The following is a 14,598-nucleotide window of genomic DNA, read 5'->3' on the forward strand; positions in this document are numbered from 1 at the left end:
AATTTCATTTGCACAATGCAAGTTAGAAATGCTCAATCTTTATTCATTTATCTTCGTTTCAAAGCTTAACTAAAATTACCCTACAAGTCACATTTTATCTAGTGACATTATGAGAAAAATACTCTAAAATTTGCTGGTTACATTTAAACTTGCTATAACTATATTGTATGTTAGATTACTATTTTTGTAACTTTGTAAAATACCAAATGGCTATGCTGGCATACCTGTCAAATGACAAACTTCAAAGGTTTATTTTTTCTATACAATTTCATTACGTTCTTCAATCAAAACCTTGTACGAATTTAAATGTTTTTATAAAAATCAGTGATACATATCAGGAATGTGCTATAGAAGTCATTGTTTAAGACAAAATATTTTCTCTAATATCATTATTAAAATAAGAATCGAGGGTTTTGTTAACCTAATCAAAATAGCTCAGGATTTCTTTTTTTTCCTTTTAATTTCTTTCACACAATATGCATGTTAAAGCTGTTTTAGTCTTTTATTTTAGTGTTGCATTACAAGTTGTGATTTCATAGAAATAAGATATTTAATTCTTAGCTTAATACCTTAATATTGGGCTTAAATGAAACTGAATTATGCTTGTCATGAAGGCTCACTTGAAATTGATTTAATAAGTGATGTATCATTTATGTGTTTTTATACATTTGTATATATTTATTTATTTCAAGTTCCTACACACATTATTTTTAGTATTATATGTGACAGAACTTTCTAGATTAATCAGTTCTTTCATAACTCAACAAAAAGACATTTGTATACTCTAAAAACACAATGATAAAATATAAAAGAAACAGCATTAGGAATAATGCTATTTTAGACTTATTGTTAACTTCCAATAAAGAAATGTATGTGGAGACCACGAATGATATTTTAGTTCCAAATTTTCAAAAAGGTAAGTTTGAAGGATTGCAATACAAATTATATGTTGTTGTTTAAGACTCATAACACATTATACATGGACTTTTCTGTACATTAATCTCACAAATAAGACTACTTTAACATAGAGAAAAGTCCCTGTATAATTCTACATATGAATTATAAGTTGTGAACTGGACAACTAAATTAATTGTAAAGATCAATCAAATGCAATAAATTTTTTAAAATAATTTTAAATATGCAAGATAGACATGTTCCTCACAAAGAGTATACGAGATAAAATTAAAGAAAACATTATAAAAGTAAGAATTTTAAGTTGACTGCTATAATGGGAGATTTACAGACCTATAGAACATCAAGGGAGTTAGTCAAATAGGAAATTAATAGTAAGGAATTCTTTAAGTACATTGAGATTAAGTAAAATGTTAGAACGAAAATGGGACCTATGAGGAATGATAAAGGAAGGCTCATTTTGGATGATTATGAGATGCATGATTTATTTAGTTCTACTTTTTTTTCAATTATTAGTAATGAAGATTAAAGCAATATTCCTCATTTTGAACAGTTGCTAAGTAGAAAAAAGATAAAAAAAAAGATGATCACATTAATTATGAGTTTAAGAAAAAACTGAAAAGTTTAAAACATGAGGCTTCAGGGCCACATATTTCCCCATAGGGTTTTTAAAGTGGTTAGGAATTGGATATGTGAGTCATTTGCTACTATTTTGCAAGTCTTTGAATAGTAGACAAGTGCCAGAAGATTAGAAGTTGGCTAATGTTATTCTTCTTTGCAAGAGAGGTGACAAAAATTGTTCCATTAATTATACACCTATTAGTTTGACATCATAGGTTGGAAAAGTTTTTGAAGGTCTGATAAAACACATGCTTAGCAAACTTGTTTAACAAAGTACAAAATTTCATTGGATAGCCCACATGGTTTCAATAGGGAAAAATCTGTCCTTACTAATCTTTTGACATTCTTTAAAGAGTTTACTGCTTATGTATCGAAGGTGTGAGTGTGGATTTGGTTCATCTGGATTTTCAGAAAGTATTTAGCACAAAAAGATTTGTTAAAACTAATATCTCTATAGGTGTGGGGTAACTTGACACATTAGATACAAAAATGACTGGATGAAAGAAAGCAAAGTGTTGTTGTAAATGAAGTTCAGCCAAAATGGATTACTGTTATAAGTGGGTACCTCAGAGCCAGTGTTAGGACCTTTACTCTTTTGATTTGCATCAATGACATAGATGAAAAATGGTCAAAAGATAATTTAAATTTGTTGATGATATTAAGGTCTTGGGTGTTGCTGGCTGTGAGAAGGATGCCTTACAAAAGGATTTAGATTATTTGGTGAGTTGGACAAATAAATGGCAAATGGATTTTAACTGTAATAAATGCAAGGTGATGCATATGGATTATCATAATTTATAACTTAAATTTTGATAGGGATAACTTATGAAATGATATTGGTGTTCTTTGTGACCAGTGTTTTAAGCCATCCAAGCAATGTGTTATTACTAGTGGTGCATGAACAGAAGGCAAATAGGATTTTATGTCGTGTCTACAAAAACATTAAATATAAGCCTAAAGAGGTTATAATTTCATTGTGCAGGTTACTAATTATTATGTTCAGCCTTGGGCTCTTTAACTTAGGAAGGCAATTTAATTGTTAAAAGGGAATCAGAGAAGGGCTACTAAAATTATATCTGGGATGGAAAGGTAGTCATACCAAGACAAATTAAGATATCTAAAATTGTTTTATTTAAAAAAAAGAAGAGTTGAAGGGGATCCGATTGAAGTGTTTAAGATATTTAAGGAAACTTGATTCATCATTGTTTTTCATATTTAATTCTAAGAACTGTAGGACTAGGGAACACATGTATAAATTTTGGCAGAGTAGGAGTCATCTTCAGCTAAGATAGTTTGTGTCTGAAATAGGTTGTCTTCAGATGTAGTGGATGCAATAAGTTTAAGGGAGTTTATGAGAACACTTGGTAAATATGTGAATGAGGAGGTCTGGGTTGAAGTTTGTACTTTAAAGTTCAGTTTAATAAATTGGATGGCCTAGATGGACCAAAAAATCCCTTATTGTCCTTAAATTTGATGCAACAATACAGAAATATCATTTTGATTTGATGAAGAATTCCAATGCAAGTGTAACATCACATGTAATACATCACTATGAAATACATGTATGTTGTCTGTGTAATGTGGATGACATATTGAGGTATGCGACTTACAACAAGCATCAAACTTTATGGATCTATACAATTTCATGAGTTCTTTTCATATTAAAGGCATGACTTATGGACAACCGAAGCTAAAATTTAATGCAAATGAATAGGCAATATCACATTCTTTGCTTCAGTGATAACAATGATACATGGTTATAAAATTTAACTCTAAATTTAAAACTCATGACTAAGTGAAATACACATATTGCTTTAAATAATATACCATATAATGATGAACAGCATTGATAAATCCAGGCCATTAGGGGGGATGCATGAAATTAAATGTTAAATTTATATTAGATGTAAAGTGGTCAGAGTTGCATTGTTTCTACTGAATTCAATAGACATTGCAACTCTTAAACTCATTAAGAGATAGCAGCTTTAGCTGTTAGTAAGCAGTTCTCTCTTCAGTAAACACTGCATAAGGACTACATTTCATTTCATTATTTATTTATAAATATTTGTCACTGCAAGTTATCTAACAAGAAAATACAAACTTCAGGATATATCAACAGGAAGAGAGAAAATTATTGGTAAAAGGTTGCAGAAGCAATAATGAATATTTTCATATAGGCCAACACGATGAAAAAAAATTTGATTGGCTTTTCTCCTTTTCAATGTCTTGTACTACAGCAGAGCCAAGGGAGTTTGAGTAGGTCTTTATAGGCCCCTTAAATCTGCCAGTGACCAATACAAATATGTACAAGATTCCCTGTATTTCTTTTTTAAAATAACAATAAACCAGTTCTTGATAGTGTTTGCCTGTAATTTGTTTGTAAACAAGCATTTTATTACAAATTATTTATTTTAACCTTTAAAAGAGGTGTACGCACTAAGAAAGTAATATACAAAATTACACTGAATGTAATACAATTGGAGTGTGAAAAATAATTATATTAATTTAATTGCAACATTTAAAACATTATCTACAGATGATGTTTTTTTATTAACTAGAAGAAACCATGTCAAAATATTCAAGTTTAACTACCAGCCTAGAGAATAGTAACTTTCCATTAGTATCTATACTTTTGTTTAAAAGTCACAAAGAGTTTGGAAATGATTTAATAACAAGCTCCATAATTTCCATAACAGTAGCATCCTCCTGTCTTTGGACAAACAGACATTAACTAATTTCAGTGCATTGTGTTTGTTATCTCACAACTATCTGATGATCAATGATTATATTATATCAATACTATGTATCTTATTCTAAGTATATCCATCATGTCAGTTTGTCATCTCTACATGTTTTATTTTTTTAATCAGGACCATGGTATGAATGCTTCTTGTTGTTTTCTCTTGCAACACCAAGTACATCTTGTAGGCGTAAGATACAGGTCTCTTTTCCTAACATTTCCATCATTTCTACAACAGCAGGACCCTCCTGATATAAATAACAAACATTTTCTAAAACATCAGATTATCCAAGTTTAGATGTATTTTATCCTGTTTCCCAATAATTATCATAAAGCAATGTAGAAACAGATATAGACCAATTGGTTACATAATTGTTATAAAAAAAAATAACTTCGATCTTTAAGTTAGCAATAAACACATTAAAGCTGCATGACTACAGGTGGCAGAGAAGAAATAAAAAGTTTGAAGTAAATATAAAAGTTACTAAAGACCACCTCTTCAATACTTGTATTTAAAATGTATATTACAAAGAACAGTTAAAGAATAACTTATATCTTTAATACTATAGCACTACATCATGAGATGTCTCTAATGCATCAAAATGAGGGGTGATTCATATTATGTTATAACAATGGTTCTGCACTATCAAAGCTAAGTTATCATCAGTTTTAATTCTTCTTTAATTTGTTTATCGTAGAGTTCATTTAGTATCTTTAAAATATGAAACAATAAGACTATCTACCTTTAAATTACTGAGAACTGATCGAAGAAACTTCATATATAGGTTATATTTCAGTCCAATCTGGTTGCTCACATCTTTCAGAACAGAAGTAAGTTCTTGTCTTGTAAATTCTGACTCTTTAAGAAGCTCGAGTCTTGACAGAAGCATTGGTACAACTTTTTCTAAAAAAAAAAGGAAAATTTTGTAATATGTCTAATAGCACATCATTTCAATTCTACTCAATTAAATAAACTACAAAATAATATATTAATGATAAACTTACGATGTAGTAAGTGTAAGGGACAGTGCAGTAAACTTTTTTTCCAAGGGTGAAGATAGTCAACTTTTATTTCTTTAGGAACATAATTAAAAAAAAACCATTTATAGGTGTCTTGTACACGTTAATTAAAATAATTACTTAGATTTCATGTTCCAGAAATATAATTGCAAAAACTTATGGTACAGTAATAGTAACTGCATGAACAAGTGTATTTGTGCAATGAGAATATTTAGAATATCTTGAAAAGATGGAAAGCCAAAGATTATCCTACAAAAGAAAAATATCAATTTCAACAAAATTTGAAAATTTAGTGAAATCCACAGCCCTTGTTATAGACATATCCAATTTTAACTCATTCATTGCAGCTGGGACATATATTTTTCAATGCACTGGGGAATATACCTCCCAGCCACAGTCAAAGAGTTAAGTTTCTGAAGCCATATTTAAAAGGGAATTAAAAACAAAGGAACTTAAGTCATTTCTTGGCATTAAATCCTTTAAATTTTTTGAAGATTTCAAAATCAAAAATAAAATACATATTAATGATTAGTTGTATTATTTAACTAACAAAATTAACAAACTATGCTTTAGTTCAGAACTAGTTAGTTATTGTAAATGTGTGCCAAGTTCCAGATTTCAATCAGATTGATTATATACATCATGAAATATTTAGTATCACTGGTATGTAACTTTGTTTTAAATCATTGGCGTAGGAAACAAAATGCTTTGAACAATGTTCTTTTTTTCTGAATTAAAACAAAGTACAGAACATCTCTGAAATGATGCAACAGTAACATAAACACATGAATACCTCATCAGGTGTGTGTGTTTTGTTATAGCAAAGCCACATTGGGCTATATGCTGTGTCCACCGAAGGGAATTGAACCCCTGATTTGAGCATTGTAAATCCGACCTCATCAGGTAAACTAGCAATGGCTGATACTTGTTTGTACGTTGCTGAGCTACCAAAAGCTGGTAGGACAACAGTTTTTTAACTACTTATTATTTGACATTTTCTCTAGCCACGTCATTAATATTTTATCTTATTTTTTATTAATTTTGTAAGTGTAAGTAACAGTAATACACTGCTGCATTAACCAATAAAGATCAACAAATTTAAATATTTATATTCAGCACTCAAGTTGTAAAAAAATTAAGAACGGGAACTTATGAAATCTACTCACAGATGTTATGTTTTCACACTTACATATTTGGCACTCAGAGTTTGTTTTTTTATCAATAACAAGGGAACGATTCTTTTTTTTTCTGTTAATAGGAGGAATAGCATACCCCTCACCACCCTCAATTTAAGCATTGTATATATTGAATATATATATGAAAAATCACTTTAAAAAGTTTAAACTGTACTATACATATTATATTAAGAGCCAAAACCAGACCTTCCAGTTCTAACTGATATGATTATATTTCTTAAAAGCCATTAATTTTATGCAATTTAGCCAATATGTCTTGAAACAAATACAAGGAATCCTAACAGGAGGTACCTTTAGCCAACAAGTTGGTGATACACATTTATTTCAGCTAGAATTTTAATACACTACAAATCTTAATAGGATAAATTTTTGTAAAGCTTTGCATATCAAGCATGCTTGTATATATAGACTGGTGTTAAGACTGGTGGTAAAAGCTTTCAGGTATTTTATCATTTTTTATTTATTGTTTTATGTTTGTACCATGAAAAAGTTGATGTATAGAACCTAATAGACCTTTTACAAAACATTCTGCCATACTTACCAAGTTATACAGTGAGGGGAGGCGTATGGAGTTTCTTTGGTAAAATGCATTGTTATGCCATTTTGTTCATTTATTCTTCCTTTCATTAATAATATTGGTAGAGTACTTACTACATAATTATGTTTATTCTATTTTGTCATTAATTAACAAATTTGTTTTATAAAGATTGATTTTGATTTGCATTGCTAGCTTAGAATTTGTGTTTATGTTTGTTTTTGAGGTTAAAGTATACTTTTAGGGAGGCTAGTAGCCAGGATGTACAATTTATTTGCAGGGTATGCAGGTTAGAGGAGAAGTTGGAGGGTTATTTTGGTAGAGTTGCAGAGTTGAAAAGAGAGAAATGTAAATTGTGTAAAGCTGTGGCAGGGCTTAGTGAAGAATTTAAACTTCTACATGCAAAAGGTACAGTTGGCAAACAGGATTTCAACGGAGCTAAGAAAGGAAATAGTGCTAAAAGCATGGAAAAAAATGCATTTAGGGGCAAGGATGGGTTTGGGTTTAGGTTAAGCAACTGGTTTCAAGCACTTGCTAGTGATGAGGGGGAGCAGGTAAGGAAACAGATGAAATCATAAGGGATGATAATGTGAAGGTTAGGGAAGTTATTGTTGTTGGTGACTCTCTAGATGGACATGCAGATAGAGTAGTAAGTGGAGTAAATAGGAGCAAAAGAATATGCTTATGCTATCCAGGAGCAGAGGTACAGGATAATAGCTGATAGAAACAGAGAGAAAGTTAAGGGTGCTAGTAGCAATGCAGTTTTTGTGGTACATTTTGGGACTTATGATATAAAGAAAGATAGATCTGAGGAGCTTATTGATAAATATAAATCATTGATAAGGGCATTTAAAGAAAGGGGTCATAGCTTGATTTTGTGAGGGATATTGCCAAGAATAAATTGTGTAGATGAGATACTAAGTAGGTCACTAAGATTGAATGCCAGGCTAAGATCAATATATATAGAGATGAGCAAATAGGCTGGTTTGATTTGTGGGTTAATTCTAATGGGAAAGTTATTAATCTTTTTGGAATGGATGGCTTACACTTAATCAAGGCAGGGGCTAGCATGTTAGCAAGAGCTATTAACTCAGCTGTAGTGGTAGATTTAAACTAGGGCTAGACAGAGGTGAGGGCTATGATATTAGTAAAATAGGAAATATAATAAATGGGAAAACATGTATAACAGGCATTAAAACAAACATATTTTAAAATCTATGATTAATTGTTACTATTGTAATGCTAGAATCATTAGAAATAAAACTGATGAGTTCAAAGCAGTTGTGGAAACTTAGGATTTTGATATTATGTGCATCACTGAGACTTGGTTGGATTTGAAGAATTTTGATGAGAGAAATGATTTGAAATACCAGGCTACAGACTATTTACTAGAGATAGAGTATTGAAAAGAGAGAGAAGGAGTAGTTTTATATTTAAGGAGTGAATTGCATCCTGTTGAGTTAGAACATATTAGAGAAACAGCACTGAGATTGAGTCAGTTTGGGTTAGTGTTAGTGGATATAAAGGGAAAAGTCTTGTAACTGGGATTTGTTATAGACCACCAGGCCAGAATGTGGAAGTTAATGAGAAATTGTATAATGAGATCAGAATGGTAGCTGAAAAAGTTGTTATTATGGGAGATTTTAACTACAATTGGGAAAATTGAGTCTGACAGTGAGGGGGATAGGTTTTTGGAAATTCTTCATGATACTTTTATACACCAACTGGTGATGGAACCTACAAGAGAGGAAGCTATATTAGATTTAATATTAGCATCTAATGCAAATATTTTAAACAGAGTTGGTGAGCATTTAAGTACAAGCAAGCATTGCACTATTAGGTTTGGGATTTTACTACATGTAGAATTGAAGAAGAATAGTACCCTGATTCCCAAGTTTGATGGAATGAGACATGATCTGGCTTCTGTAGATTGGACTAAAGAGTTGGGAGGGGATCTTGAACAGATGTGGGAAGCATTTAGGGAAAAATTGATATGCATACAGAACATTCATATTTTCTGACAGTGTATGAGTCATCTGCAGTTTAGACAGTTTTACTTTTCAAACAGGGTGGAATTAGCTGCCTTCAAGGGTGTTGAAGGCAGAAAATTGAGTTCAAGAAAAGACTGGATAAATACACGAGTAGTAAGGGGTGGTTATAGTTAGGAGCTAGAAGGGACATCCTTGATGGGCTAATAAGCTCCTTTTTGTCCCTTTAATATTTTATGAATTTATGGGCTTTGCACAAAGCTACTCAAGGGCTATCTGCACAAGCCATCTCTAATTTAGAAGTCATAAACTACAGGGAAGGCAGCTAGTCAACCCAATCCATCATCAACTCTTGGACTACTTTTTTGTCAATGAAAAATGGGATTGACCATCAGATTACAATGCCCCCATGGATGAATGAGCAAGCAGGTTTGGTGATGGGATTCAAACTCCTGGCATGCAGGTTGTGAGTCAAGTGCCCTAACCATCAGGTCACGCCAGGCCTTGTGTTATGAATAACCTAAGATACCCAACTGATGAAACATTGCATTTTAATCTTTAAAAGTATCTATTATAATACTCAATTTTTGTCTGTTCTGAAAATGCATACTTATCATACTATCTAAATGCACATGTGTGTGCACTTCATTTCAATGGATGTAAACAAAAGGCAGATGTAAATATACTTTAGTAGATGTTTTGTAGAACAACATGTTATAAGTTTATCATAGTTTTAAAAAAGGTCTAACGTTAAGTTGCAGAATAACATTATAAGTTTATTTATTGACAGTATTAAGTACAGTAAAGTTTAGCCCTAACTAAACTAAATCAAGAAACGTAAACAAGTTACAGTGATAATTTATCTCTTTATCGAATATAGACCGTACTTAATAAAGGCTTAACTAATGTTTGACCTGAGACAAGTGGACTTGCAGATTTTAGTGTCTGCAATTAGAATTCTTTTGTATTATTCTAGAAATCCTGTATTTAAAGAAGTACTGTTGTAATGAAATACTAATTTGACTGCAAATGTTTTGCAGGTTTCTGCTAATATATGTAATAAAAGGATATTTAATTACCTATACTGGTGGCCAAATTAATTTTTAGTTGTGCTCTTAATACGTGACTTACTCTGATCAGAAGTTATTATTACATATAATAAGCCCAACAGTTCTGCAGGACCATTCCTTATTCCAAGAAATACTATTAGTCTGATATAAATACCAGTATACACCTAATATGATTTTTTATTACTTGTAAGCTGTTCAAAGCTTATTATTTGAGATCTAATATTAAGTTGAGATTCTACGTATATGCTAAATAATTACAGATTACAAGCTTTTTTTTTAATACAAAGAATTCTCAGTCATAAATATTTGAATAAAGTTAATACCTGTCAAAGTAAATCTGTAATTAATTTATCTAAACACAAGTATTGATATTTACTACTATGCACACTAACCCTCAGTACCTTCACAAAGGTAAGTAGAACCTTGTTGAAGAAATTTCTAAACTTAGATTTTGATATAACACTGGTAAAATAATTGGCCACTAAGAGATAAGCTGAATAATAGTGTCACAAAGAGTTAAAACAATATTCTCTGCCTATGAAAGGTAAAAATTTAGTCATCAAAAACAAATGATTTATTTCAAACACAATAATATATACAACTTAGATACAGTTTGTTTACAAATTATCCAGAAACATTAAATTCAACGTCATTTGGAGCTGAATGGAAAATTAAGCAAAAATAGTGTTTGCAAAGTATTGGTGAAACATGGAATTGATGAATGAAAAATATATGTATTAATCAAAAGAGTGCCTTTTTTTTATTCATTTACAATACATAACAGCAGGACTAATAACATAAAAAACAATTAATACATAACACCATCTAGTAAAACAATGTTGAAAACAGAATTTGATTATACCTACCACTGTCTGTTCCAAGTTCTCTAAAAATTTCTGCATTTACTGTTGGTGTAACCCAAAGGTAATTCATATGAGGAGACAAAAGATCATAAATGGAGTCCATACGATCCTACAACAGATGAATAATTTTGAGCTTAAAACAGTATCACTGTTCATAATGAAGTACACATATTTTACTGATAACATCTGAATCACGTACAATGTCTTCACTATCATCTCATTATAAAATGAAGTCTGAGCCACTGCTAAAAGAAAACTCCATCTTCGTTGTAAGAATTGAATAAAGATATTACAGATTTAAAACATGCCACACACACATATATATATATATATAAATTGTCCATGACACAACAAAAGCCACTCTCTGTTGGTGAAGTTTGAATTGGCTCAGCAGCTAGTCTCAAGCAGAAGTCTTGCATTCAAATACCAGTTGATTTGGGATTTTTTATAACATTTTTTCATTTTTAAATTATGTTTAGAGCAAGATCATACAATATAACATCATAGTTTCAGTAAGGGATTTCAATTATTTGTTAACATTCAATTACAAAGACTGAGTGTCACAGCGTTTATTATGCTTGACTATCATGTGGAAGCCTCGCATTCAATTCACAGTTGAGTCAAGATTTTACGTTACCTTTTTTTATATTTATTTTTTTAAATACTTATAATCATTCTTACAGCAATCTCTTTGAATATTCAGAAATATATTAATGCAATTTTAAATTAAATCATGAATCATATTACATATAAACACCAGGGCCTGTCTGTGTCAAACAAAACTTAAATATATTTTCAAACCAATAGATGGCGCTAAACTACATTATTAAGATATTTTTAAATATTTAGTCAAAAGTTTTATAAACTATTTTTTTATGAAAGTTATACCTTTGTGCATTTTCTCTTTACCTTCAATTTTTTTGCCATAACAATTAATGAATTGCAGAGTCATACATTTGATCATGTAGGAATATTTCTTTGACAACCACTTTTTACATATAGTTAAATCTACAAGGCTTTATCAAGAAGCAGAGTTGAACATAACATACACAAGTCAAAATTCTAATCAAGGACTACTTATAAAAAATGCCAAATATGCACAAAAAATTTTGTTTTCATAAAATACAAGAAAAATGATAAATGCTTTACAAATATATAGTTACTATAATATAAATGATTTTTAGAAAACATGTCCATAAAACATTTATTTAGATTTAATTTTTGGATGGGAATTCAGCTAGTTTGCTAATAAATATAAAACTCTTTCTGTAACTATTTCATAAGTAATAAACACAGAAAAATACTCTGACATATGGAATTTGCAACCATCTTGGGTGTTATGATCTATCAAATCTTTCAATACATTTTTTGTTAATGTTCATGAAAAGCTGATATGGGTTATTTTCAACCCTTGTTGACACCCACCTTTGTTAGCAGAATGTCAACTGTTGTATCAACAGATCATGTAATTTAGTAACTGCAGTGCAATGCAAGTATATTTTCACTTATAATGCTTAGTGTACTTTCATTTCTTTTCTGAGTGAAAGATTTTAACTATGATCATTTGTGTGAAGAGTCAACCCAAACGTATTGGTGCATTCTAATACATACATTGAGCTCTAAGAATAAAGAATGCAATAATAGAACCATGACATTACACTTAACTCTAATGCACTCCAGTAAATATTGTGTCAGTAAGGTTTGAAGCACTTTATGAGAATGATACACATATGCTAATACAGTTTAAGATACAAATAGAGACATCACTGGTAATATGTTTAGCATCTATTTTTTGTTAAATTCAATACAGAAATGTCACCATGGATAAACTTAAGACTAAAGGATTTTGTTTTAGCTCTTTCCAAGAAAGGATATTACTATAGCAAAAACAATGTAGTTATGCAAAATCAAGGGCACAACAATTTAAGAAAATACTATCTATAACATAATAGGAATTACATCAACAAGAGAAGATCGACACACCCACTATATAGAACATAAAACCATCTAAACAGCATCCATCTCATGCAAGCTTGCCACTACCATTTCCAATTTGTTGACTGGTCGTCCAGGACACCTTTTCAATTCAACCAGAAAGTGGTTGCTAACAAATTACTCATATCAGCTGTGTAGAAGATAGTTTACGGAGATCTTGCTCATGAAAAGAAGCAAAAGCCACAAGATACTTCCCAGACAAACTGCAAAAAGCTGTATGAAAAATACCCTGAACAGATGACTTACTAATGACCATGGGTCAATAAGAACTTTTAACATGATATAAGGAATGTAGTGTAAGTTCTTCCTCAGGCTTCATCATTGTTCTTGAACTACCTACAACCAGAAACAGGTGACTTACTAAGGACTATGAGTCAATAAGAATTTTCAATATGATATAGAGAATGTAGAGTACATTTTTCATCAGAGTTCATGTTTACCACTGATTATATGAGATGGTCAGGAAGCCAAAAAAGTTATGATTACATCAGGATAAAGTATCAATTCAAAAGTCTAATTCTACAGCAGTAATTATATAAGTCATGGAGGACAAAACTGGTGTTCATGCTATTCCCTTCTTTAACATACCTATGAATTCATCTAACAGTGCATCCAAGGAATTCTGTGTATCTGACTTGTTTAGATAGTCTTGGAAACCATCATCCATATACAATGTGTAGTGGAATCTACTATGGAAAGTTTATCAAGATGCATGTGGTCTAAGGTTGACCTAAATGTGCTGTAAAGAAGCTTCTTATAGTGAAAATTGTGATGTCAGACAAAAGTGCATAACCATGGCCATCAAACGATTTTAACCTAGTGGAAGAAGTTATTTCAAGGACAGCATGGGCTATGGAACATTACAGTGTAATTAATTCTCCATACAATGGCACACATTAAATATTTAGCAAGGTTCTGTGCAATGTTGTAATGCATGTTATTTAAATAAGTTAGCAAACAAACAAGATATCTATGTTGTGTTTATAACTTAAATATAAAAAAAGTAAAAACAAAAAATAAGAGATGTACAAAACACAAATTGTGTAGAAAATATGTTGCTTACATCAAACATATTTACTAGTGTATGGAAAATGGCTAAAGTGGCAAATTTTTCTTCCCCAACTTTTGATGTATGAAACTGGATTCACAAATGTAAAGATAGAGATTCATACCTGATGACAGATCTAGATACTGTTCACAGCATTTGAGTTTAGACACAAACAGCTGTAACAGCACAAATGTACATCTATATATACACCTGGAAAAAAGTTAAGCACCCCCGTGTTTTTTTCAAGTGATTCAGAATCGACGTTCTTGTGACTGATTATAAATTACCATTCAATCTAAACGTGTTTATCAAATGAAATTATGCATTGGGCACAAGAAAACAAGATTATCACCGTAAAATAACAATTTTTAATTTACATATCATGACATCAAAATATGGACAGTTTTCATGCTTAAAATTATCTTTAATAAGTATTGTCAGTGAAAGCTCAAAAACGTTATTCGCCTGTATTCGCCTACCCAATTGGTCCCACAGATGCTCTATAGGGTTGAGATCTGGACTTCTTGCTGGAAGAGTGTTGACGGATTCATTCTCTAAATAAGCCTTTACTGCCCTAGAGCAATGAGGTCTAGCGTTGTCATCCATGAAT

At 30.9% G+C, this 14,598-nt stretch overlaps 1 protein-coding gene across 2 annotated transcripts in view; it reads right to left on the reverse strand.

Annotated features, from left to right (window-relative positions):
* Positions 1 to 1,628: 1,628 nt before the first annotated feature.
* Positions 1,629 to 14,598, reverse strand: part of LOC106470896 (probable glutamate--tRNA ligase, mitochondrial) — a 63,851-nt gene continuing 50,881 nt past the window's right edge. For both annotated transcript variants that reach the window (XM_013931473.2, XM_022399534.1), the window contains exons 13-15: positions 10,949 to 11,054; positions 5,017 to 5,177; positions 1,629 to 4,521 (exon numbers count right to left, since the gene is read on the reverse strand). In XM_013931473.2, coding sequence (XP_013786927.1) covers positions 4,396 to 4,521; positions 5,017 to 5,177; positions 10,949 to 11,054 — 393 coding nt within the window. In that variant the 3' untranslated portion in view covers positions 1,629 to 4,395. The remainder of the gene's footprint in view (positions 4,522 to 5,016; positions 5,178 to 10,948; positions 11,055 to 14,598) is intronic.

This window comes from Limulus polyphemus, unplaced genomic scaffold (genome assembly GCF_000517525.1).
Source record: "Limulus polyphemus unplaced genomic scaffold, Limulus_polyphemus-2.1.2 Scaffold4276, whole genome shotgun sequence".
Taxonomy (NCBI): Eukaryota; Metazoa; Arthropoda; class Merostomata; order Xiphosura; family Limulidae; genus Limulus; species Limulus polyphemus.